At 52.1% G+C, this 26,054-nt stretch overlaps 1 protein-coding gene across 3 annotated transcripts in view; it reads right to left on the reverse strand.

Annotated features, from left to right (window-relative positions):
• ADAMTS17 (ADAM metallopeptidase with thrombospondin type 1 motif 17) overlaps nucleotides 1-26,054 on the reverse strand; it is a 206,764-nt gene that overhangs the window by 34,398 nt on the left and 146,312 nt on the right. For 2 of the 3 annotated variants that reach the window (XM_040969713.1, XM_040969714.1), the window contains 4 exons: nucleotides 25,404-25,570; nucleotides 20,438-20,565; nucleotides 13,169-13,289; nucleotides 1,230-1,387 (listed from right to left, as the gene is read on the reverse strand). In XM_040969713.1, the coding sequence (XP_040825647.1) occupies nucleotides 1,230-1,387; nucleotides 13,169-13,289; nucleotides 20,438-20,565; nucleotides 25,404-25,570 (574 nt within the window). Of the gene's footprint in view, nucleotides 1-1,229; nucleotides 1,388-5,030; nucleotides 5,112-13,168; nucleotides 13,290-20,437; nucleotides 20,566-25,403; nucleotides 25,571-26,054 lie in introns of all 3 variants that reach the window. The other variant, XM_040969712.1, reaches the window with a different exon arrangement.

A 26,054-nucleotide genomic window follows, 5' to 3' on the forward strand; every position in this document is an offset into this window, starting at 1 on the left:
AGGGTGAGACTGAAACTGACATTCATATGTGATGGCAGCACGGCACTGGGTAGCTTTACCTGCTATACCCACCCTGGCTGATATCTGTATGGCTTCTGTTGCATAAGAAACTGTAATGGGTTGGTGTGATCACCCATGCTGAGCACCGCTGTCCACAGGTAGAGCTGACCGCTGCAGAAGGGGTGGTGGCCAGGAAATCTGAGCGTCAGCTAGACCTGGACAGCTGTGGAGTGCCAGAGACCCGAGATGGACAGCGACAGGGGTAGAGAGCAGGGGTAGTCACAGGCCTCACTCTGTTGGGCATCAAGGCCAAGGTGAGCTCTGACCCCAGGGACACACGTTGCTTTGGACTGACTCAAGTCAATAACGATCAAGAATCAGGAGCGATCAGAAGCTGGTTATCAACTCCTAGACCTTGGTGAGGAGAGTACATCCCTTTTGCTAGGATCTTTGTTTAAGAGGAGGAGCGAGGAGGAACCAGTGGCCTCCCAGAGTCCTCGCTGAGACAATAGGCAAGCCCATGGTGGCTGGGCCAGGTGCCCTGCACGGAGTCTTGATCAACCTGCACTGAACGGGTGGCAGAACCCAGTGCCTGCTGCAGGTTGAACCTGGAGACACTTTGGCCATGGAGCCAGAAGTGCATCTCTCTTCTGCACACACAGGCTGTGCCCCACACTCTGACAGACAGACAGGCTGTCTGACAGCACTAAATCTCCTGGCTGCTCCTGGCACAGCTGAGCAGCCCCTCCTGGAGTAGTTCCTTCTGGAAAGTGACAGGAGGGGCTGGCCTTGCTGTCTGTGGCAGGCAAAGCTGCTGCTGTGGCGTCAGTATCCCATATAATCACTGGTTGTGTCCCAGCTGCTCTACTTCTGACCCTACTTTCTGCTGATGCACTTGGAATATCAGTGGAGGGTGACTCAATTCCTAGGCCCCCTGCACCCATGCGGGAGACTCGGAAGAAGCTTTTGGCTCTTGGCTTTGGCCTGGCCCAGGCCCAGCAGTGGCAGCCATCTGGGGAGTGAACCAGTGGTTAGAAGACCTCTAATCCCACCTTTCCCATAAATAAGTCAATCATGCAGTAGGAGAGATAAGAGAAGGTGGAGAGCGAGCAGAGGGCACACATGAGCACCTACGGGGGTCCTGCTACCCATCCCAGGAGCTGAATGCCAAGTGCAAACCCAGAACGACACCCTGGGCCTCTCGGAGCCACTCAGCCCCAGGCAGGTACCATGAGGTGCAGTGGCATCTTGGTGGGTCCCTTGGCCGAAATCTTCTCCCACAAGCCCCTGCGCACATAGCGGACTGTGGTGCCAGCGATCTGGAACTCTCCAGGCAGCTCTATCTTCCAGTCACTGTTGATGGATCTCTCACTGGCATCCTTGAGAGCTGCGGGGAACACAGTGCACGCCAGGAGTCAGGGGTCCAGCTTGACTGTCATGGGGTCCCCAGTGAGTCAGAGGGAGGCGTGGCATGTGAGCAGGGGGTCACTGACACAGAGACCTGGCTCACAGCATTCCGGGCTCCCAGGACACACCTGCGGGGACTGATGGCACCCCCTTCCAGCTGCTGTGCCAAGAACAACTCACACACGTGTTCCCATGGCATGACTCCGCCCAGTCACTGCGGACAGGGACGAGGTGAGGAGGATAGGACGCAGCCAGGCTGAGGGGAGAGATGGTGCCACCAACTGGAAACGTGCCTATTCCCTATCTGGGACTGGCGCTTCTGACTCCTGAAGGTAGGTGAGAACGGGGGACACCCACAATTTCTCCATTTTCCCAGCTCCTGCCACCACCAGCTGCCTACCACCCTTTAGGAGGCGCTGTCTCCAGATTCAGCACCTTCACACCCTCTTGGCCACTGGATCTCCCAGGAAGCCTGGGTACAACTTTCCCCAGGTCACAGAGGAGGGCATGGGACACGAAGAAGTTGGATAACTTGCTGGAAGTCATAAGGCTGTGAAGACACAATTCGATGGACCAAGCCCAGTGCACCTGCCCGCTGTGCCTACCCAATGTCCATTCTCCCTAGCTTACGGTGTCAGGACAGATGCTGCAGTGTGCCAAGGAAGGCCTAGAAACAGAGCAGATGTTCTGGCTGCTCTCCACCTGCCTGCCGTGAGCCATGTTCCTTCTGGACTCTCAGCTCAGCCTCAGCTCTCAGTGTCCGTATAACTCCTTCACAAGCGTGCTGAGATCCAGCACCTGCCTTAGCAGTCAGGAATTGTGCACTTGAAGAAGTCCTGCTGGGGGTGACTCGGATGCTGACAACACTGCAAGTGCCCCACACGCCTCGGACATTGGCAGCTCAGCTGTGCCGGCCAAGAGGCTGGGCCCGTGTGGGTTCTGCCGAGACCAGAGGTTGGATGTTCGAAACCAGCATCCACCATCTGAGCGTGAACAGGTTCACTTTCTTGTGCGACCACAGCCAAGAAAAATGCAAGTGGCCTGCGACATGAGGCCATGTGTCCCATGACTCTGTCCATCCTGGGCCCACGCTCCTCTGTGGGGACATCTCTACCACCCTTGCTATCTCAGGCATAGTGGGGGAGACCTGGGAGCTGAGTCCTAGAGGAAGAGGGGGTATTCCTGGCTGGAGGGCCTGGCCCCTGCCCCAGGACTCTCTCTCTCAGCTGGAAGGCCTGACCTACTGTGAACCCACTTTTTTCCCTGGCAGCCAGTCAGTCCCTGTATTTCCCATACTGGCCACCTGCCAGCTCTGCGCTTTGCCATGGAAACGAAGGCAGAGGCATTTCCTGTCCCAGGTGGTTGTGAGTCAGTGAGCCAGCCAGCGTGGGCTGGAGGGAGGGAGGTATGGCAGATTCTTCTGGAACTGCTCCCAGCAAATGTGAGAGTGAGTTGGGTTCCTTGGGCTTGGCTCGCAAAGCATCCCTGCCCGGCTGGAGACCAGGCCTGAGAGAGAGAGCTCCCGTGAACAACGCAGTGGGTGGGAACTACCTTTGGCTGCTCTTTGCCATGCCCAGGTCTGCACCACCAGGCTGCAGACTTCTGCATGAGCAAGGGGGATGGGCAGAGTTCACGTGCCTTTTCCATCGGCTGGCTCGTGGCAGTGGCCGAGGGCCCCAGAGCAGGACACTCAGAGGAGTGGGGGAAGCTTCAGTGCACACGCCCCATGGACAAGTGTGGACAGTGCGTGGCTACACAAGCCCAGCCAGGCTCAGCAACTGGGACTCAGTCATGCCGTGTTGATGTCACTCTGCACGGTTGCTTTAGGGGTGTACGGGGGGGGGGGCGGTGACAAGAGCACCCACAAGTCTGTGCTTGGCCCCAAAGTGTGCCCCTGTGAGGAGCTCCTGTTCACTACCAGGACTCGAGGCTGCAGGTCTGCAGGGGCTGGCGCATCCTCCGTCTCCCTCACTTGGCTGAAGGAAAGCAAAGACAAAGAAACCGTGTCCTTGTCACCAGCCCTCGGAGCCTGAGGTCAGGCCAGGAATGGTGCTGGGAAGTCTCAGAAGCCAGGACTACAACCCCACAGGACTGGGAACGCCAGCATGGGACAGCAGCACTGAGCCAGCTCTGGGACCAACCAGGGGCTCTTTGACTAACAGAGCTGAAGATGACATCAGCTTCCTCATTCCCCAGTAGGGACACGCCTTCCTAAGGCACCGACAGGTGACTTTGGAGGTGACATCTAGGGATGGGGCTTCCTATTTCCATTTCCATCTTCCTCAGCAGGACAAGAGAGTGAGAACTTGATGCAGCAAGCGGCACAAGGCCCTGGAGACCAAATTTGCTAGCTCAGTCCCATCTGGGGAGTGATAACTGGACCGGCTGGGGAGGAGTGGCTCAGACTCACTTGGGACAGAGTCCCTTGGGAGAAGCAGGGGAGACGGTGGGGTGCTGCAGAGCCACGTGGGCGCTGACCTGAGGGCCAGACCAGGCCATGCCCTGGCAGCACAAGAGGCTGGTAGGCAGCAGGTGACTAAGTGGTGGGAGAGATGGCAGGCTGCCTGGGGACCTGGGAGGGGACCTGCCCTTCCTCCTGCAGCAGGCGAGCAGAGAGCCACATCACATCTTCAGTGTTTCCTCGTCAGTGGGGAACCGCCAGCCTCCTGGGAAGCTTGCCTTTCGAACTTTGTCCTGTGGCTATCTTGTTAGATTTTTGAGTAGAGAATATTTCAAAGAACAAGTTGGGCATTTTGTGTAGTCTTTACAGAGATGTAGGTTTTTGTTTTTTCTTGCCTGTCGTAAAAGTTGACATAAAGGGTTTTGTGGGAAACTACCATTTGGCCCAAACAGTCTGAAACCAGAGCAGCCACATCTTCCCTTCCTCTCCTCCCCCTTCCCTTTTTTCCTGAGTCAGATGGCACCTTGCCACAAGGGAAGGGAAACCCTAACCTGAAGGTCCAGGAGGGGCACCCAGATCACACACTACCGGCTTGAAACTTGACCCAGGAACCTGGCAGTGGGCCATGGGGCATTGCATATTCCACCCCAGGTGAACCTGAGCAAAGGCAGCCGCAGGTCCCCCTTGCTTCCTGTGTCTGTGTAAATAGCACATATGTGCCATCTCTGCACCCCAGGGTCTGAGCACTGCGCTGACCTCTAGTGAGGTGGGAAAGGGGCCTAGAATATACTCAGAGGTTCCTCTCTGCCAAGGGAGGGGCTTACACGAATGAGTCCTTGTGGCCTCTAACCATGGAGTTGCAGAAAGCAACAAAGAATGGGCTGGGATCTGTCCAATCTGCGGAAGCTGAAGCTGGATGTCAGTGGAGCTGGCCACTAGGAATTCCACCCACTGAGTGATGGTCCTGTGCCGCCAGGGCTACTGTCGGCTCTGCTGGGGTGATTCTGTGGATCTATGCTTCCAAGACACATGCCAATTCCTCGGCTCTATGCCACATTCCTTCCTGCGCAAGGGTAGCAGTCCCAACTCTTTCCAGTTCCCATCTCCATGTCAGCCAAAAAATGATGGCACCATTTGGTCTCTAGTTAAAAGTACAAGTGGAAAGCTGATCACCAAAACAAACTCTCAGAGCATAATGAAGAGTCAGATCATGGAACATTACCCAGAAAACTGTGGGCAGGTTTATCCTCAACCACGCGGATCCTCCGGGCGCCAGCAGGAATAACAACGGCTTCAATGTAACCTGTGGTCACAAAGAACATGCAGGTTAGGACTCTCCCCTCTGCAGCTGGAACTCCCCTCACCCTATCTGCCCTTCTCCAGCCCCATCCTCCACCTTCAGGCCCTGGGGTGCTTTCAGAGATGGTGGGCTAAGGATCAAGGTGAGGTCAGAACCTCCTTGCCATCCAGTTCCCAGTGAATGCCATGGCATGTTAGGGACAGGATCATGCCCCCAACCCCACTAAGTACAAATACTGAAGTCCTGACCCACCAGACCTCACTCTGTGAGCTTATTTAGATTCAGGGCCACTGTGGATAAGTTTGTTACGATGGGGTCCTACTGGGGAGAACGGGCCCTGAATCCAACAGGAAAGCAGTCCCTCTAGGAGATGTGTGGACAGAGACATGCACACGGGGAGAACTCCATGGGATCCAGCAAGCAGAGATGCACCAAAAATACATTTTGTCAGATTGTATGGCCTGTGTTCCTAATGCAGCTGCTGTTTGGCTTCTGAATAAAATGCAGATTCAGGGCTACTTACATGGTTCTTTAGCATTATAACATGATATCATATTTTATACTATGCATGGCATCATTATGTTAAGGAAGCATACATTACCATATGAAGAGTTTTATTACAAACTAAATTACACTATTCCTTCTTCAGCATCTAGGCACGTGATTATTTCCTCTTGCTCTGACCATGACTTCATTATATTAATATATTCCTAATAGCAAGCCATCTTCAGAGTCCCAGAATAAACCACTTGGCCACAGAGACGCTATCTTGAGTCACCACATCAGACCCTACTTTTTCTATATATTTCACTTATTTTTCTACAAATGTGAACTTTCCACTCCATGTTCATCCCCTAGCTGAGCAAAGGGTGATGCTGTCTATGCCTCATTGCACTATGTCCTCCCTCCACAAACACATTTCAGCCAGTTACCATTTCTGTTCCATTCTAGTGTTGTAAGATTGATATTCACGCTTGTTATTTGACTTTTCAGTGGTGAGATATTTCAGCCTTTGGATACTAAGAGATGAGGAAGTCAGCAGCCTTACAGCAGCACACCTTCTCACAGTCCACTTCACCTTCGGCTGCGCCATTTCCACACACTGTTCCCACACTGCCTTTGGCTGAGGCTACTCCTGCAGCTGCTCTTGTCTTCACTGTAAGAATGAATTTACTGCTTGTTACGTGTTTTGCCTGCTTTTTTACTTTTTCCCCAAGTTCTTCAATACATTACTTGTCCCAAGTTTGCTCCTTTGGAGACTGGCTTGTGAGAATCATGTTTCCTGAACTACAATGCAAACCGCTAGGCTCACTTTCCTTACGCTTGCTGTCCCACTGGCTGGCCTGAAGGCTTGGGGTCACTCTCACATTCCCTCAGACTGCTCTATGAGTCATCTGATCCTTAGGATAACCAGATATCCACACAGAAAAGAATGAACTCAAATTCCTATTTCAGGGCCCAGCACGATATCCTAGTGGCTGACTCCTTGCCTTGTATCCATTGGGATCCCACAAGCGTGTTGGTTTGTGTCCCGGCTGCTCCACTGCCCATCAGACTCCCTGCTTGTGTCCCAGGAGGGCAGTGGAGGATGGCCCAAAGCCTTGGGATTCTGCATCTACATGGGCTCCTGGAAGAGGCTCCTGACTCCTAGTTTCAGATCATCTCAGCTTCAGCTGTTGTGGCCACTTACGGAGTGAACCAACAGATGGAGGATATTTCTTTCTATCTCTCCTCTCTGTATATCTACCTTTCTAGTAAAAGATAAAATAAATCTTTAAAAAATTCCTATTTAAGACCAGACTAGAAGAAAACAAACCTCAACTAGGATTATACTGAAATGTAGCAAATAAAATTCTTAGAGGAGTACATGGGAGTAAGTCTTTAAAACCCTGCATTAAGTAATGGTTTCTTGCAAATGACACCAAATAGACAAGTAATGGATGAATAAACAGATAAGTTGGATTACCGCATGATTCAAAACTTCCTGTTTCAGAGAACACTATCCAGAGAAACAAAGAGCAACTATCTTATGTTGTAGAAAAAATACTTCCAGGTCATTACCTGAGAAAGAACGAATCCAGAGTGTGGTAAGGCAAATAAGAAATAATATAAGTTAACAATGTGCCAGGAATTTCCATAGACATTCTTTCAAAGACAACATGTGAATAGTCAACAGGCACTTGAAAAGATGCCTGGGATCATTAGCAAAATGCAAATCAGAACCACAAGGAGATGCTCTTCATACCCACGAGCATGGGGAAGCAGGAGAAGAAGAAACAGGCTGGAGAGCAGCAGAGAAGTCCCCGCACCTGCCCGTACGTAGACATTCAGAATGGTGCAGGTCCCTGACTAAGGGCCTGGCTGTTCTTCCACAAGTTAAACACAACACAGCTGTGTGACACATCAATTCCACTCTAGACACTCCATAGTCAGGAACCTATATCCACAGAAAATGTGCAGATTTGTGCACATTGTGCAGAAAAATGTGCAGAAAATGTGCAACATTATGCAAAATAGCTTACAAGTGGAAACAGCCCAAATATCCATCAACTAAATACATTCAATAAGTCTATCTAAACACTATGGGATAACATTTGAAAATAAAAAGAATGAAATACAGATATATGGTAAGACATGGATGAATCCTGAAAATAACCAGTCACAAGAGACCATCTATTGTGTGATTCCACTTATGCAAACTGTCCAGTGCTGGCCAAGTCATATTCTGAATTTAAATTAGTAGTTGCCTGGGACTGGAGTGATGGGCATAGGATGGTGATAGCGATTACTCCATTTCGTCCACGTGCTGATGAACCTGTTGCACTTAACCTACCCGACTGCAGATGCAAACAGGGCTAATTTTAATGTGTCTTCTCATGTACAGAGATGAAGGTCTGCTGAGTCAACTATGGTGGAAGTCAAGTCAAATACAAAAATTGTTTCAATGCGCAAGGTACTGCTACATTGTCCTCTAGACTGCTTTTACCAATATGAAGCAGTGTCAAAAGTCTGTTGAAACATGGAATTGAAATACATATTCATTTTGGTGCAAACACTGTCTTGAAGATCACACACGGTTTTCTCTTAATGCACATTTTTGATGAACTCTTTGTCTAAGTCAACCAGCCTTGCGAGAGCACGTGTTTACCTACAGGCACCTACATACGTAAAATAATCAACCAACTTCAGGAGAATCAGGACAGCAGAACAAGGTAAGGACATATTTACACAGATGGAGAAACATTAGCCAGTGTGAAGCAGAGAGGGCAAATTCCAGGAACCAGGAGAGGACAGACCAATAGCAGAGGGGCACCTGGAGACTGATGGACATAGGAAAGCAGTGGAGCACTGGTGCTGCAGTGACCAATACCCCAGCAGCATTCAGCCAGTTGTGATCTGAGCTCCAGCAGGAACCATGTGGGAAGGGGAGCTCACCAGCAACTCAGGAAGTGAACCCAGAGAAAAGCTGCCAGTCCTGTGGGTTTGTTTGATTTGACCAGGAGCAGGCACAGAGCAGCAGACCCCAAACAAGGAGTGTGGGAACAGGGTGGCTCTCACAGCCCATAACCCCAGTAAAGCCAAATCAGGCGCCATCTTATGTAGGGAGGCAAAAACTACGGTATAGGACTGTGCATGCACTAAGCTTGGAGTGAACTCATTTCTGGCTCAGTGAATTGTAATGACATGGCATCCTATGGATTCCACCCAATACAGGTTGGAGTAGCTCCCAGACCTAATGGCCAGCAGATCAAGAACCCCACCAATGGCACATCAGCTGCCATTTTGTACAGTGTGGCAAAGGCTTTGAGAATACAGGGACAACAATGAGCTGTGCATGTGCTGAGCTGGGAGCGAACTCACTGAATTCAGTGCATTGCAATGGTCCCACATCGAAAATAATACTGATTTTGGCATCTTACAACTCAAAATAGGTCCATGCGGCCCTCGGACCTAATGGCCAGCAGGTTCCAACAAGATCAGTGCCACCAACAACCTGTTTGGGACACCTAGTGTCTCCCTATCCTGAAAACTGCTCTAACAGAAAGTGGAAGAAAGGTTGTACAGACGACAGTGCAGCCTTAGCATGAGATCACAGGAGGTGGAGAGTGCTGAGCCTGGGACTGGAGTCCCAGGGCTGGGGCCTCACAGACCATGATGGAAGTCTAACATAAGAGCCCAAATCTAAAACTCTCTGGAGGGAGTGGTACAAGTGATTGCAAACAAAGAACCATGTACCAATCACAATAAGTCAAATCAAATTGTAGACCTGTGGGTGACACAGCTTAGAAACCTGCCCCAAGGAGAATAACCAGAAGTACAATGATAAACAGCAAAAGATGGGACAGAGGCACAATGAATATTATTAAAGACTCCCCTGCAAAGGAGCAAAAGCCTTTGCCAACCTGAGAGGTAACTGAGGAAGACATCAAGGAAAGGGGGTACAGAATTCAAACCAGTTGTTGTAAAGCTTATCAACAACAAGTAGCACATGCAGGAATTTAAGCACTATGTCATGATAATAATTTAAAAATGATAAAAAAAAAACCAGGAGGAATGGCAAATTAGGAGAGAAGCATTTAAAAAAATAATCAACCATCTTAAGGTTTGATAATAGGAGAAGAAATGGCCCCTCAAGGATTTATACTGCATTTCACTCATTACCAAGATGCTCACTGTGTCACCTCTGGTCCATCTGCTTCTCTTTTTCCATCAATGGCCTTCCTCTTCAATTCTGCTCACCTGCTACTTTGTTTTTATTTCGTTGATACACAACAGCTTAAAAATATATTTTAGCAGGCCCAGTGCAATGGCCTAGTGGATAAATCCCTGCTTTGCAACCCTCTAAGATTCCATGTGGGCACCAGTTCATATCCTGGATACTCCACTTCCCATCCAGCTCCCTGCCTATGGCCTGGGAAAACAGTTGAAGATGGCCCAGGGCCTGGGACCCTGCACCCGCGTGGGAGACCTTGGAGGAAGCTCCTGGGTTCCTGGCTTTGGCTCAGCTCAGCTCTGGCTATGAGACCACTTGAGGAGTGAACCAGTGGATGGAGGCTCTTTCGTTCTCTCTCCTCCTCTCTGTACATCTGCCTTTCCAAATAAATAAATCTTATATACATATTAGCATACAAATATATTAGTACATATTTAATTTATTTTGGACTCAAATGCTCATGAAGCGTGTTGCAATGCCTTTGTCCACTACCACTGGCTTTGTTTCGGATGCTTCTATGACCTGCTTTTCATCTGAGAGTTGTATTGCTTTTTGAGAGCTCCTCGTTCTCAGTGGCTCCTTCTCAGGGCATTCCCATGAGTTCACACCTATCATTTTGAGGATTCTGGCCTTTGGATACATGAGCTACCTTGCTTTTTGCATGGACCACATTCTCAGGTGACCTGGCTCTTTCCCTGTCGGTGTGACTCTTTCTCATCCAAGGGTGCCCAGGTGGGATCTGTCTGCCCAGCGTCAGGCTGGCTGCAGCTGAGGTTTCACATTGGCAGGCAGAAGCATTTGTGACGGGTGCTGTGCTGTGCTGTGCTGCTAGACACCACGTATCTGCAGTCCTCCTCCAGGGAATGAGGTAGGAGCATGTTTCTCTCCTAGAACCTGTGTGATCATGGGAATCTGAGTGGTGACACATGCCTGGAAATGGTGACACCTCTTGGAGTAAGTTTTCATTCCCATCTCAGCCATCAGGTGGGAGACATCCAGAACCCAGCCAGAGGGACATGACCTGGTGTGGGATGAAGAAGCCACGGAGAACATCTGACGCCCCTGCTGTGGGAACGCCTCACTTCTGCCCAAAGGACCAGCACCAGAAGGACGTCAAAGTTACCTTGATGTGTCACTTGTCTCAAACTTCCCAGGCTCTTGACACTGGGAAACAACTTCCGTGAACAGCCTTGCTTTTCAATGACTCGGGAGTCCTATTTTCCTTTTCTTAAAGTAGCATTTAATTACTTTTGGAAGAAAATCATTGAGCTGATGAGGTGGTGCCCAAGATGGAGCGGAGGGAAAATGCTGACAATGTGTCCTCCTTTCCCAGGTTGTATCAAATAAAGGGGAAAATTTTCAAAGTTATTTTTTTTGTAAACAAATCATACAATGTTGAAAGAGTCTGTGGTGTGTTTATGTTTTGCTCTGTCTATAAAAGGTGTTTATGAAAACACAGATGTACTTAAGTTACAATATGGCAACCACTGGTAAACCCATCATAAGTTGACAATTTCATGAACTGGGGAGGGCCAACGTGTAGGTCAGTGGCTAAGGCGCCCACATGCCACACTGGAAAACCTGGGTTCGATTCCTACTCTGTCTCCTAACGGCAGCTTCGCACTGGAATACGTGATGGGAGGCAGTGATGAGGCATCAACTGACTGGGTTTTGCCACCAATGTGGGAGACCTGGAGTGAGCTCCCAGCTCCCACCCCTGGGCTGAGGCAGGCCAGACACAACAGGCATTTGGGAGGTAAATCGGTGATTGGAGTGTTCTTTGTCTCTCTCTCTCCCTTCTCTCAGAGCCACTGCCTCCCACGTAAAAAGTTCTGAATCATAGATGGGCAACGCACCAACACCCCTCACTGAGCTGCACAGCCCACTGCAGCGTCTTGGGGGTTCCCCTGGTGACTGCAGCACTGCCCAAGGCTGCACTAGCAGACACTGCCCACCATGGCCAAGGAAGGTTGGGTGGCAGGATCTCTAGGCCAGCCAAAGATGAGACTCCAAGTTCTGAAGTACAATTTGCACTGCTTGAGTACAGTTTTGGCATTATAATAAAGGCGAGAATTGAGGAGCTGATGCACCATCTGGTCAGGGACCATCTGGATTGATCATTTTAGGTTGATCAGTGAAGGTTATACCCAGGTCTAATCGGAAAGAACTCATAATTGGGAAGTCCATGTGTTAGTTAGCTTAGCTCTTAGTGTTAAGTCAAAATCAAAGCTACAGCTTGTACCTTCTCACCCAGTACCTCCCCCTCCTTCCACCCTGCCCTTAAGGAGACCCACCACCCCAGGGAGGAAGGGGTCAATTGAGGCCAAGTTCTCCAGCACAACTTGTTATCCTCTGCCAGGTACCTGATGTGTCTGAGGAGGACAAAACCCAACCCGTGGTCAGTGTGACACACTTGCCTTCAGACCCCTCGTCCTACCATTTTTCATCCCTTCCACCCGCCAAGGGGTTTCAGCAATCAGTCCAACACCAGTTATAGACAAGTACACGAACAACGGCCTTTGGGTTCCATGGCCTCCAGCATGAATCACTACCATCAGTGAATCAGAATCCCTCTGCAGGCAAGTGAGGATGCAGCCCTGCCTGAGCACACGGCACCACTGGGACCCCACACCACTGTATCTGAATATCTTACACCAAACACCTGGGAACAGCTCACGCAGACACCTCCGCACCAAGACTGCCCTTGGCTGAGAAAAAGCAGCAGGCTGCAATCGGTTTGCTTGCTTGGGCATCTGGGAGAGGAGACTGTCATTCTTGAACACAGCACACAGAGGCCACACAGGACTCATTAGTACAAAACAGCGAGTTTCCCATGGTGCATTCATATCCTGCATCTAGAGATGGTGAACCGGGCACAGGACAGGGGTGCTGAAGGCAACTGCTGAACAAATAGGAGGGGGGAGTCTCTAACAAGCTCATGGAAAATGCCTGTTTGGAGCAAAAAAGGCACAGCTGTGACATCTCTGTACCCAATACAATTATCTCTTCATTCTGTGGCCCCTACATGCAGCTACAGCCAGAAGGGGGTAGATCACGCCACACCCCCGTTCCTTCAAGAACTGAGGATGTGTGGAGTAGCTTCAAGAACAAAGTGTCAAGGCATTCAAATCCCAGATGGTATACCCTGCACGACAACCTGCTTGCTCCTAGAAACCCAAGGCTGTCATCCTTGCCTCGATGGCCCTTGGGTTCTCAGGAATGAAACGGGAGTGCCAGGCCACCCTGACCTTAAACAGGACAGCCAGGGAATTTCTGCAAGCATTCATCTTTGGACCCAGGAGAGAAAGCACAGCAGGTGCAGGTGGTCTGGCAGCTTGCAGCTTACCTGTGCCCCGGGAGTGGCTGAAGTCACCCTTGACCACGCGGCAGGTCTTGCCATCCCCGTTGCAGATGCCACAGCGGTCTTCTTTGGCTGCAGATCCGATGATGCCATCACAGCCGATTTTCTAGGGAACCAGAGAGTCAGGTTAAGTGTGTGTGTATGATTCCCATGGGCTTCAAAGGGAGATACCCATGAGGCCTGGAGTCTGGGGCTGTGGATACCTTAAAAGGAAGATTTTAATGTTTCCCCAAATCAACAGGAAACAAATGGAGAAAATCCAGTCTGTCTTCTTACCCATGTAACTATCAAATGCACTTCTCAGTGGTGGTACGGAGGAGAGGAGCCGGGGAAGGCAGCACACTGCCTGAGGGAGGGACCCTGGGCCAGCAGCAAGGCCGATTCCCTGGGACTAAAGTCACCAGCACCACCTCTGCCCAGGCACGGCCACAGCCCACTTGGAGTCCTCTTGGGGCTGTGCAGTTACTTGTGCCCTGGCTGACACAACAGTCTCAATCCATACCACCTACGACATTATGGTGGGGAAACCAAGGCTCATTATGGCAGGGTTGGTATGGGCCCATGTCTCAGCAGGCACTTGGTCGCCAGTACCCCCCATCTCCCAGATTTTTTCAAATACAAAGTTCTGAGATCCAAGGAGGGGCTTGGAGCAAAGCTGGTGAACTCTGGGTTCCCCGAGGACATACCAGCCCACTGCTCCCCAGCGGAGTAAGAACCCAGGGCGGGGGTTCTCCAACTTGAACCTGTGTCCCTGTGAGCCACAGGAGGCTGACTCAGCAAAGCAGCAGAAGTCCAGCCCCAGTGTCACTGGCTGAGAAGGACTGGGTGGGCCTGGGAATCTGGGATTCTAATGAGCACCAGTCCAGTGATGCCGCTGCTCCAGGATATAGTGCGAGAACTCCTGCACAGGCATGAGCTCTCCCGAGGAGATCAAAGGGCTTCCAAAAGTTTGGAAGAAACAGAATGGAGAAGCAAGATGACTTTGGTGAGAAAAACAGAAGCCCATGGAAACCCAAGGATTGCAAAGTTTTCGTGAGGAGTGTCTCCCACAGACTTTCTGAAGCCTCATGCTGACAGGGTGAGGCTGGCCTCTCAACTGGCCTCTTGCGTGTCACCTGTGCCTGTCCCTGCGTGACCTCCTATCATCACACAGCTCTGTGTCTTCCTTAGCTATGACTTCTAAACCACACCCTTGCTTGCTAACAGTCTCTGGCTCTGTGCCTGGCTCCTGTTTCTGCACTCCAGTCAGGGGATCCTGACTAATCAGCTGCCAGGGCCTCTTAGTAAACACTCAGTTTGGTCCAGACAGCCACCCCAGCCCTGAAGACGAGGCATTTCAGGTCAGGTGCAAAGACGGAAACACTCGGGGTGGCTCTTGACGTTAAGCCTGTAGTGCCCCGGGTGCTGGCAGGCCTGTGAGCTCTGCCCAGCCCACCTGGCGCTGTTTACGTCTGCAGGCCGGGCACGTGGGAGATGTCTGTGTCTGAACAGCGGCAAATCCGTTGCCCCAAAGGGCAGCAGCCAAGTGGAGCTGCTGGGGCAGTCTCTTCTTCCTCCGCCACAGTCAGTACAAGCAAAGGGGGGGATGTTCTTGGCAGGGATGTGTGTGTGTGTGTGTGTGTGTGTGTGTGTGTGTGTAATGGCAGCTACTATAAAATACAATTGGAGTCATTCATTCTGAGTGTGAGAGGAGCCTTAACGACTGCATTTATGAGTCTTGGCATTGCAAGGGAGCAAGACGACCAAGCCCAGGGAAACTCCGCACAATTGCAGTTGTCTCACACGATCCTAGCGAGCCGGCTACTCACTGAAATCCCATCCCCCAGTCATGGGCTGCCGCACACCAGCCTGCACATTCCCAGCCTGCACAGGACCCTGCTTGGCTGGCCACACCAGGGGGTGTGCGTGTAAGAGACACACCACGGAGCACCACTGCCTTTTCCCTTTGCAGGGTCGCTTGACTTCCCCTGGTTTACAACTTACGGGACTTTTCTCGGCCGTTACCAGGATGGGGCTGGGTGAGAGGACCCATGACCAAGGGTCCCACCCAATCCCACCATTATGCTCGGAATAAAACCATCTGGGCCAGGCTTTGCTCCTGCTTGCCTCTATTGCTGGAATGCATTGTCAGCCTGTTACTTGGAGATCTCTGCCCTGAATTCCTCACCTGGCTGGCTCTTCCTCAATTATTGTCCCTTCTAAGACATTACTCCCCTTGGTCACTATCCTGGGCTCAGTCTGTGAGGTCACTTCACTTTCTCCTTCATCCCTCACGGTCCCTGGAATGATCACTTTGTTGGTCATCATGGTCTTGAGTGTAGGACAGGTGGGAGCAGGCATCCTTTTGTCTTTCTCCCCACTACTGTGCCCAGCATGTGGAACTGCCCACATGCAGACGTGGTGCAGGGATTAAGCAAACTGCACCCTGCAGATAATCTCCCATGGGCTCCTGATTGCCTCTGTCTTGGTTGTCCAGTTCTCACGAGACATGCAATCTTCTCCCCAGATGGTAGGTGTGTGCACGGCTGTCTTGTAAGTCCTTGGGTTCTTGTCTCCCACAATAACTAATGCAGCATTGAGCACATAGCATGTGCCCACTAAGTGACTTGTAACAAAGCTGATCCCTGGATAACACTGGAAGTAAAAGGCATTTGGAACAGCAGGCAATCCTCCCATACCAGAGTGCTAAGTTCTACTGCCTACTCTTTTTCCAGCTTCCTGACATTGCAGTCCCTGGGAGGTAGCAGTGATGGCTCGAGTGACGGGTTTACAGCCACCCTTGTGGGAGACCTGGATGGAGTTCCAGGCTCCTTGTTTCATCCTGCCTCAATCTTGGCAGTTACAAGTCATGTGCAAGCAAATTCACAGATGGCAACTTGCTCTCTCTGCTGCTCAATGAAAATGATTTATTAATGGCTCTTTTAAAATAGGACTCTCTCCTCCATGCCCCCAGCCTTGCATCAACTCTTCTTCCACACCGAGTTCTCATATTTGAACTGCAACTTCCCTGTGTGGGTTCTGTGTGATGGTCGTGTCCTGTTTTGCTTCTTTTAAAGGCTGCAGTAGCCCTTCAATTTGGCGCCTATCTTCCAACCACGGCCTCAGCCTGACTCCTCCACTTCTGGGAGGCCACCTGTCCCTTTGCACTTCCAGTGAGCTCAGGCCTCAGGCCAGCTACACAGCTGTCATGACAGGGAGGACTGGGGCGCAGGACAAAGGCAGCCAGGACCTGCTGCACTGACCTCACTCCTTCTCGATGCCATCCTTGCTCTGTGATTCTCACAGAATGGACACATGGCAAGTACAATTCCTGAGTTCTTCCACGTATCAAAATTACTTCATTTTACCCATATACTTAGTTGACAGCTTGCACACAGAATTCTACAATTATCTCCATTTTCTGCCAGGGCCACATTTTTGTTGTTTTTTCTTGGTCTTTGGAATTCATGCAGTTATTTTCTTCAACTAGCCAATGACCTCTGGTTGCCCAATCATTTTTCCTTAATTAAAATTTTAATCTTTATTGGAGGGCCCAGTGCAGTAGCCTAGTGGCTAAAGTCCTCACCTTGAATGAGCCAGGATCCCATAAGGGTACCAGTTCTAATCCCAGCAGCCCTGCTTCCCATCCAGCTCCCTGCTTGTGGCCTGGGAAAGCAGTCTAGGATGGCCCAAAGTCTTGGGACCCTGCACCCGCGTGGGAGACCCAGAGGAGTCTCCTGGCTTCTGGCTCTGGATTAGCTCAGCTCCAGCTGTTGGGGCCACTTGGGGAGTAAACCAGTGGATGGAAGATCTTCTTTATCCTTCATCCTCCCTGTATATTTTACTTTGCAATAAAAATAAAAATCTTTAAAAAATATTTTATTGGAAATGTAGATTTCCAGTGAGAAATATAAACAGGGAAAGAAAGACCTTCTGTCTACTGGTTTACTCCCCAAATGGCCTCAACATGTCGGAGCTGAGCCAACCTGAAGCCAGAAGAAAGAAGCCAGGGGATTCTTCCAGGTGTCCAACATGGGTGCAGATGCCATGCTTTGAGTCATCCTCCACTGCCTCCCCAGGCCACAAGCAGGGAGCCACAGGGGATGTGGAGCAGCCAGGACACGAACTGGCACCCATATGGAATGCCAGCACTTGTAGGTGTGGGATTAATCTGTTGAGCCACTGGGCTGGTTCTGTCCAATCACATTCGAACATGAAACAGGAAGCTAAGGGAGCTCTATGAGGGTATCTTCAAAACGATTGTAGAAATGCCAACGGCCCCAAAACTAAGAAATCTTGCACAATCCCAAAATTGTTTCATACCCAAACAGAATCATCTTGCAATCCCATTTTATTTTTGAAGTTTTCTGGAATATCTGAGGGTGGGCAGTATCATGCCTGAAGCCTGTCTGCAGGTCAGTGGGCAGGCAGCTGGCATCCACTCCAGAGCCCAGGAGGGCAGGTGCCCCACATCAGCCTGGCGGACACGCCCCTGCCTCTGCTGTGCCTGCAGAGTTGCCTAAGCCTCTCGAAAGGCAGCCCACTCTTTTTGCTGGACATGGTCAGCCAGGCCACACACAGCCCTGGGCTTTCTTGTTTTCAGCCAACGCCTCACTCGCCTGCCCTGTTTCCCAGGTCCCAGACACTCAGCCTGTGCCTCCTCTTGGGTTCCAGCCCCTCCTGCTTTGTTCCTTCACAACACTTCCACCCAGGTTTGTCCTTGGGGAGAGGTGGGGTCCTCTCCCCCAGTCCCTCTGCCCCAGTGGCCTCTGCTTCTATTGTGGCACTCTTTCTGCTTCTCCCATCACTTTGGAGTCCTATGGCCTCAGAGGCAGAACACATGGCTTGGTCTATTGGCTTCATCTCGAAGCTGCCATGGTAAGGTAACAGAGAATGGCTTCTGAGTTTTAGGCGCTGCAGCCAGTGGTCACTGGCACTCACACAGAAGGCAGGGAACGGCAACATGCAGGAGACCACTGCTCCGGGCCCCGACTGCAGGCACATGGCTACCTTGGCCTCAGCAGAGGGTGGTCTGAGGCCAGTCCGGATCTCATATAACACTGCTAGATTCCGCCAGTGATCCTACTTGCCTGACAGACCTCTGACACACCATGCCAGGCCAAAAAAACGGCCCACTGAGATGGGCTCCAGACCCCAGAACCACTGTGGTCGTAACAGCAGTGACTGGCCTACCATTCACACACCTTCAGGTTTTCAATGAGCATACAAAGGCTTCCTTGAGGGCAGCACCGGGGGCACACGGAGCACCAGACACCCTTCCCACAGAGAGGAAGCCCATGGCCCTGATGGTGGGTGTGCGGCTGGCTGAGCCCAGGATTTGAACCCAGGGTAGCTTTCCAAGGAAGTTTGAGCCCAATCAGAGCAGGGTAGCTTCAGCACGCACAGCTGACCCGCCGTTACAGAAAAGCTGGACCCCACATCGCCTGTGCAACGGCCACGCCAGGAGTTGACTCGGCAGCTGCTGCGGCTAAGCTGTGCTCCAAGACGGAGGCCCTCGGTGTCTTGGCTTGTGGAGATCATCCATAGAGTTTGCTGCTGCTGCTCCTGCCACGGGGCCTCTTGATTTATGGTGACTCGCTGAAAAATATACATTTGTGCTTCTTCCCCAACTCCCTCCTACTTTCTGAGCTTAATTTCAGCATGTTAAGCAACTTGTGACTCACTGAAGTGAAACCTAACACAGCTGTCATCAACAGAAGGCAAGGGCATCTCTGTGTGCCCTGCCATGGTGCCAAGCAGCTCTGCTCGGGTGTTCTCACCCCCACCAGCTAGTCACCAGGTCCTTCAAAAGAGCCCGCAATCCCTGCCGCCACCCCAGCAACAAAAGCCAGCAAGATGGCAGTGCTATTTCTATACATGTTGACCCACACACAATGCGGGGGTATGTCCAGCTTTCATCCACTGGAATGAGATAATTACATCCACGCAGATCCACTTCCTCTCCACCCCAGAGATTGAGTCCTCTTATTTTCTCTAGTCATTTTTTCCCTTGCCTGTTCATTTCCAAGTACCACAAACAGGACATTCCATTTTTGGCCATAATTGCAACCAGTCATAAATACTGTATTTGTAGTTCATTTATGGTCTATCAAAATAAGGCCAGTTTAGATGAGGAGGTGGTATTACTTGGGACCTCAGTAACTTGGAGCTTTCTGGAGGACCTTCACATTAATCCTCTTTCAGAAAAACAACTTCCTGCACAAAGCAAGTTGTCTCCCAGGGTGCTGATGTTGAGACATGATTTCTAGCAGGTGTGGCTACCTATACAGACAGTGGTCCTTCTGCTAGGACTGCCGGGCTGCCAGGAGGGGCAGGACACACCCTTCAGGACACTGAGACACCAGTCTGTCATGCGATTGTGTCAGCAGCTTCCTCCGAGACAACACGGACGTACACAACAGGCTTGCGGGTCTGGGGCTCTCAGGGCCTCGGTGCACTGTGTGACCCCTCGAGCTTTGCTCTCACTAAGGAACTGAGGCTTCACTGTCACAGCTCTAGGAGGAGTCCCCATGTGACAAAGCTTATGCAGAGACTAAGAGCATGGAAGGAGATACATCTACCAGCATGAGAGACCCCTGGGCTACACACTGTCAGGGTTGTGGCAAGAACACAGCAGAAGGTGCTGACCGAGGCCTGCAGCAGCTGCTCCTCGGCAGAATCGCCTGAGCCATGATCCTCCAAGCACTAAACCAAGAGCCCTGACCTCCTGCCCCATCCCTGATCTTCCAGTTGGGCCACCACATGCAGAGGATGCCAGTCCTGACAGGATGGGGAGCACGGAGAAGCCACCCAGGCCCTGCCCTGCTAGAGGCTGCAGGGGCCCAAGGCTCAAGCACACCCCAAGTAGATGAAGGGGCCGCCTCCCTCTCCCCTCTTCCAGGGGGCATTTATCAGGCCTGCCTGCCCAGGGAGCACCTATGGAATCTGCCTGATTCTACAACTGTCTGGAGCAGGGTCCGTGAGCAGGTCCCCTAGCCCCTTGGGAGGATGGCACCTGCTCTCAGGCAAGGTACCCAAAGTCATTTAAAAGTCTTTAGATGATTACCCTGCTGCTGCTTTTCTGTCACCCCCAATGCCCTGTTGACCTGCAGGTGACTTTCAGGTTCAGATGCTGCTAAGAATGGCACCAAGACAGCTGCTGCCAGCTGCAGGGGGCCACTGTACTGGGAGCCTGCCTCAGAAAATCCATGCCCTCCACTCTGGGCCCATCCCACCCTCCAGAACCCATCAAAGACATCACAGAAAGGACATCACCTGGCAGGTGCCATGCACGCAGAGGTCGGTCTCGTAGGGCCCACAGGGTGTGCCATCCAGGACCTTGTCGGCCACCAGCAGTGGGGACTCCTTCCCAAGCGGTGAGCAGTAGAGTTCACACGGTTTATCTGAGGAGGAAAATGTTGGTGGACATTGACACAGGAAGGGTTGTGTGGTCCCAGGGGACCAGCAGGTGTACATGGGTGACAGGTAAGTCAGAGGGAAGGCTTCAGGTAAAGGTCCCAGCAACCTGGTGGGCTTCCTCACGTCCAGGCACCTGCTGCACTGAACACGGGCAAAGCCCTCCCACTGGAGTCAACGGCAACATGGGACGCTCTGTCCTCTCTATCCTCGGTTCAGTCACAGCATCTCCTCTTCCTTACGGCAGCAGACAGGAGGCTGCAGGAAGCAAGGATTGTGCGCTAACCTCTGTGTACACTCAGTGTGTGTCAAGCGTGAGCCAGGAAAGGAACTGTGACCGCAGTGGGGATGGAGGAGGAGGGGGCAGGTGAACTCCAACCCTGGGCGGGGGTAATCTCACAGGGCTTTTGCTTAAAGCTTCAATGCTCCCCAGACCCCAGTTTCTGGGTAGCAGAACTGTGCTGTAAGATTAGAAGGTTCTGGATAAAACTAAGCCGGAGGTCCTAGGCACTCCTGGATGTGCCTGCACTGCCTCAGCACACTGAACTCATGTGCTTTGGCAAGTTTGTCCACAGATCCCTCCCAGAATCACCTTCTAGAAGGTTCCCATAACCTCAAAACTTGCAGCGCTCTCTCCTTGCAGGACCTTGCTGCTGTTAACACCTTGTACACATAGCCCTAGGCCTTGAGTCTGTTGTCCTGTCATTGTTTCAGGGACCCCCCAAAAGAAGTCTTCTTGTGGAGTGGATCCCAGGACTGACAGAATGTTAAAAAGGGTGCGCTTTGATCACATGTTGAGCATCCCTAATCTGAAATCTGAAACTCTGAGTGTCAACATGATGACACAAATGGAAAATTCCACATCTGACCTCGTGTGATAGGCCACAGTTAACAACACGGGAGAACTAAAAACACTGTGTGCAATTGTTTTGTATATGCATAAGGAACAAATTTCACGTTCCGCTTAGGATGTATATGCAACTATTCAAAAATCCCTAATGGGAAACCTTTGTGATCTCAAGCCTTTCAGAGAAGGGATGTACAACCTGTACCTTGAAAGCCCAGCACTAACTGGATGGAAGCATTCCTGCTCTAGTATGGATGAGGCCCAGGACCTGGATCCCTCAACAGCACAGTCAATGTGTTTGGACAAATAAAAGGACTTTGCTCTTCTTCAGGTAACCAAGGGAAAGACACCTGCCCCTCTCCGTGACTAACGCTAATGCTGTCCTGGGACTCCTTTGCAAAGTCAAGCTCCAGGAGCACAAAGCAGCTCATGCATTCCATGCCTTTAGTTTCCCCCACCAGCCTTTCAGAAAAGGTCAGCAAGGCAAGCAAATGCACAGAAAGCCCCGCAAAGCTCAGGTGGCCTTGGGGCTCCTTGGTAACCTCCCTGCACGGCGTCACCCAGCCTCTGCCATGATTGGGCAGCATCCACAGAAGGGCAGCCTGTTTTAGGGCACAGGACTACAGTGGCAATGGGGAGTTCAGTTCTCCCAATTATATAGGGGGAAACTGAATGGTAAACTGAAGCGCATTAGCTTCCCAGGTCATGAATGTGACGGTCCTTCAACATTTATTCATTCTACAAGCACAGTTCGAGCCCCTCCCTTGCATCAGGCAGTCTATAGGCACTGCTGGGAAATGCATGCTGTTTCAGAGACCAGTCATTCCTCAGAGAAGCACAGGGCAAACCCCGGATGTGGTCTAATGTGCAAAGTCCCTTGGGATGGGTCTGACGTGAGCCATCGGAAGGAGTGATTCATCTCTCACGATGATGCCAGGCTGGGACAGCTGTCCCTCCATCACTGTTCACTCTGAATCAATGGCTCCTGAAGGCACAAAAGCCTCCATGTTGTACCCTGCCCCTCAACCCCTTTCCTCAGCTCAGGATGGGACCCCTTGCTGACATCAGTGGACACACACCTGCGTGGTGCAAAGAGAACTCTCATGAAACTTTCCAGTAAGAGGAGACCCAGGGGGAGTGCAGCCAGAAGGTGGTTTTAGCAAGTGGCCGCCAGGCTGGGTGCCTGCCTTTTCCACTTGGAAACTCTTTCCAAGGCAAGTCTTTTGTCCTCCTCTGGAGGGGGATGTGCTTGTGGTCCTGAGTCCTTCCTTGGAAAATCCACCTCTGCAAGAATGAAGAATGAAGAAGAAGAAAAGATACCTTGCTTTCCTTTTCCTGACTCAGCCCCGAGCTGGGTGACTGCAGCATTGTGCATGGCATACCTGCCCCCATTGCCCCGCCCTGTGCCACCTGTCCAGAAGCTGAGTTTTGACAGGAACGCGTGGTGGCCACCTGCTCACCTGCTGCTTGCTAACCTGTCTCCATCCCTGGAAAAAGCCTCTTTAAACAGCACTGGTTTCCAAATGTGCCTGAACACAGTGATCCCACACCCAGAGGACAGGGAAGAAGCATCCGCTGCCTTGGAAAGCCTAGGATGGTGTCTCTCCTTCAGGGGCAAAATGCAAGTGGTCTTCAAACAGCCCAGGAAAGAGACTGCTAAAAATAAATCAGAAACGATGTGTGCATTTGAAAATGTTCGCACCAGCCAATTCTTAAATTTCAGACTGTCATGAACTGCAGGGGTAACCCACACATTGACGCCTGTCTGTTGTCCTTACCCACAAAGTTACTGTTGACAGGTCAAAAGCGGTGGCTGCTGTCAGGCTGCCTGGCCAGAGGGCACAGGCAGACAGAGGTCTCAGGCTCCCACAGGACGCTAAGGGAACCAGTGGGCTCCAACGTCAGCCAAAAGTGGCTGTAAGTCACACAGAAGTCTAATCTGGACTTGGAGAAATCTGTGGAAAACCCAGCAATGAAGTGGGATTTGTGCACTGATGAAATAATTCCACACAGAAGTGAGGCACTGAGGAAAGAAAACACAGCGACTCTGGGAACACGGGGGGCTGGATCTGGGAACACGGGGGCTGGAAAGGACCTGACCGCTGCCTCCCCCTGATGCAAGAGGCCTGAAGGAGGGCTGCTGAGGATGGAGGCCCCAACCGCTACTCTCTCACTCCTGATCAGGGGTTGGATGGGGCCCGAGACGGCTGGCAGCTTCAGGCTGCCTCCATGTCCTCCAGATGCACAGGGTCCCTCGCAGGTATGAAGGTGGCACTGCTCCCACAAGCTGGGGGTCAGGTGACTGTGCCACACACGGGGCCCTGTTGCAGAGGAGGGTTAGCGGTCTGTGGGAGCGTTCCCTGATACCTGAAAATGAAGCCACAGCTATGCAACGGCTGTGAACTGCTGTGAGAGCATCGCACATGGCTTCTGACTCCAACCAGTCAGATCAGGCTGTGGGGAAGCCACCGAGGCAGTCACGCCTGCAGAGTGCAGACGGCAGAGGTCCTTCTTGTCACAGGAGAGGAACCTGCGGGGTGGCCGGACGGTCACTCTGCTGTAGGAGAGGCCGTCTGGGAGCCACGCCTGGCTGCTTCAGCGCCTTCTGGTGCTTCCAGACACAAGTCCCAAGCCACACTTTCTGTCTTTCCCAACTGTTTGTTGGGAGTCAGGGGACACGTGAGTATTTTCTGAGTCTGTCTTGCGCCATCATAACTGGGGTCAGATCCCCATTCCTCTGTCCCCTCAGATTTGTCACCTGTCACCTCCTGTGTTGCGCACAGCTGGCCCTGCAAGCTCAGCAAGATGAGGTGCCTGACGTGGGCTGTGCTCGACTGAAGAGGCCACAGTTGGTAACAGATCAGCTGAAGCGGAGTTAGGGGACAGTTAGGTGGAAAGCCACAGAACTAAGCCCTGGGCTGTCCCTTACAGTAAACAGACCCTCTGGGGTCAGCTGGAGGGCAGAGCATCCCGACTGGGGGGAAAACATTGGGAAAGAAAATGTGCGACCCGCACTTACTAGTAGTATCTCCTCCACATCATAAACTGTTGTCAGAATTTCCCAAAACTTCCCATGGAAGCAGTCAGAACCAAAGAACTAAGAAAAGCAATACAGGAAATGATCGAACCAGAAAGCAGGGCAGCGGCACAGCCACGGACGGCCCTGCTCCCACACAGCCTGTGCTGGGTCCCTTGGCACATGGCATCAGGGGGCAGCTGCACAGCCACGGACGGCCCTGCTCCTACAGAGCCTGTACTGGGTCCCTCAGCTCGTGGCATCAGGGGCAGCTGCACAGCCACGGACGGCCCTGCTCCCACACAGCCTGTGCTGGGTCCCTCAGCTCGTGGCATCAGGGGGCAGCTGCACAGCCACGGACAGCCCTGCTCCTACAGAGCCTGTACTGGGTCCCTCAGCTCGTGGCATCGGGGGCAGCTGCACAGCCACGGACGGCCCTGCTCCTACAGAGCCTGTACTGGGTTCCTCAGCTCGTGGCATCAGGGGGCAACTGCACAGCCACGGACGGCCCTGCTCCCACACAGCCTGTGCTGGGTCCCTCAGCTCGTGGCATCAGGGGGCAGCTGCACAGCCACGGACGGCCCTGCTCCCACACAGCCTGTGTCTGGGTCCCTTGGCACATGGCATCAGGGGGCAGCTGCACAGCCACGGACAGCCCTGCTCCTACAGAGCCTGTACTGGGTCTCCTGGCACATGGCATCAGGTGGCAGGCCACCAGTGCACCTGTTGTACTGTACTGGGGAGGAGTACAAGATAAACCTGCCTCTGCTGTCTCCAAGGTTGCTCTTGACAGCATCACTCAGCTTCAACCCTGTGGCTCAGGAAGGGGGTGAGTAGGGGGAGGGTGTGAGTCCTGCTGGGTAGGTTGGGAGAGGAGTGCCCTGTGCCCTCCTAGGTGGCTTTTATGTTCTTGGGGAGAAGTGAGGGAGACCAGCCCATGCAGAAGCACTAAATGCTTTTACCATCTACCACCACTGCTGTCAGCAGGCCCTTCTTCCTGCCGCTCAGTCGGTCGTGCGCCTGGCACTGCTGGTCCCGGAAGCTGGGCAGGCCCTTGGGACAGGGTGCATTCTCGCAGACTGTGTGTTCCACGCTGGTGCCCAGGCAGTGTGTGCCTCCGGGCCCAGGGCTGGAATGGAGAAGAAGGGCTGAGTTAGCTGGATGGCACAGCAGAGGTGGCTCAGGGTTACCCAAGCAGGCCTGGGCTCGGCCACCCCAAGCCACACTGGTGGCCTGTTGAAGGGAGCTGTCACAGAGGCGTGTCCAAGAGCTCTACATCAAGGGCATCTGCAAACAGGGTACAGTCAGGCTCAGTGTAGCAGGATCCACAGACTGTCTTTAACCTGGACTTGAAACTTGGCCCTGAGTGACAAGGAGATTCGGATTGTTAGTAAGTGGGTTTTTGTTTGTTTTTGTGTGTGTGCTTTCTAAAATAAGTATGCATTTAAAAAAACTAGTTGGGCCCGGCGCGGTGGCGCAAGTGGTTAAAGGTCCTCGCCTGGCACGCCCGGGATCCCATATGGGCGCCGGTTCTAATCCCGGCAGCCCCGCTTCCCTTCCAGCTCCCTGCCTGTGGCCTGGGAAAGCAGTCGAGGACGGCCCAAAGCTTTGGG

This window comes from Ochotona curzoniae, unplaced genomic scaffold, assembly GCF_017591425.1.
Source record: "Ochotona curzoniae isolate NIBS_2020 unplaced genomic scaffold, NIBS_Ocur_1.0 scaffold_4701, whole genome shotgun sequence".
Lineage (NCBI taxonomy): Eukaryota > Metazoa > Chordata > Mammalia > Lagomorpha > Ochotonidae > Ochotona > Ochotona curzoniae.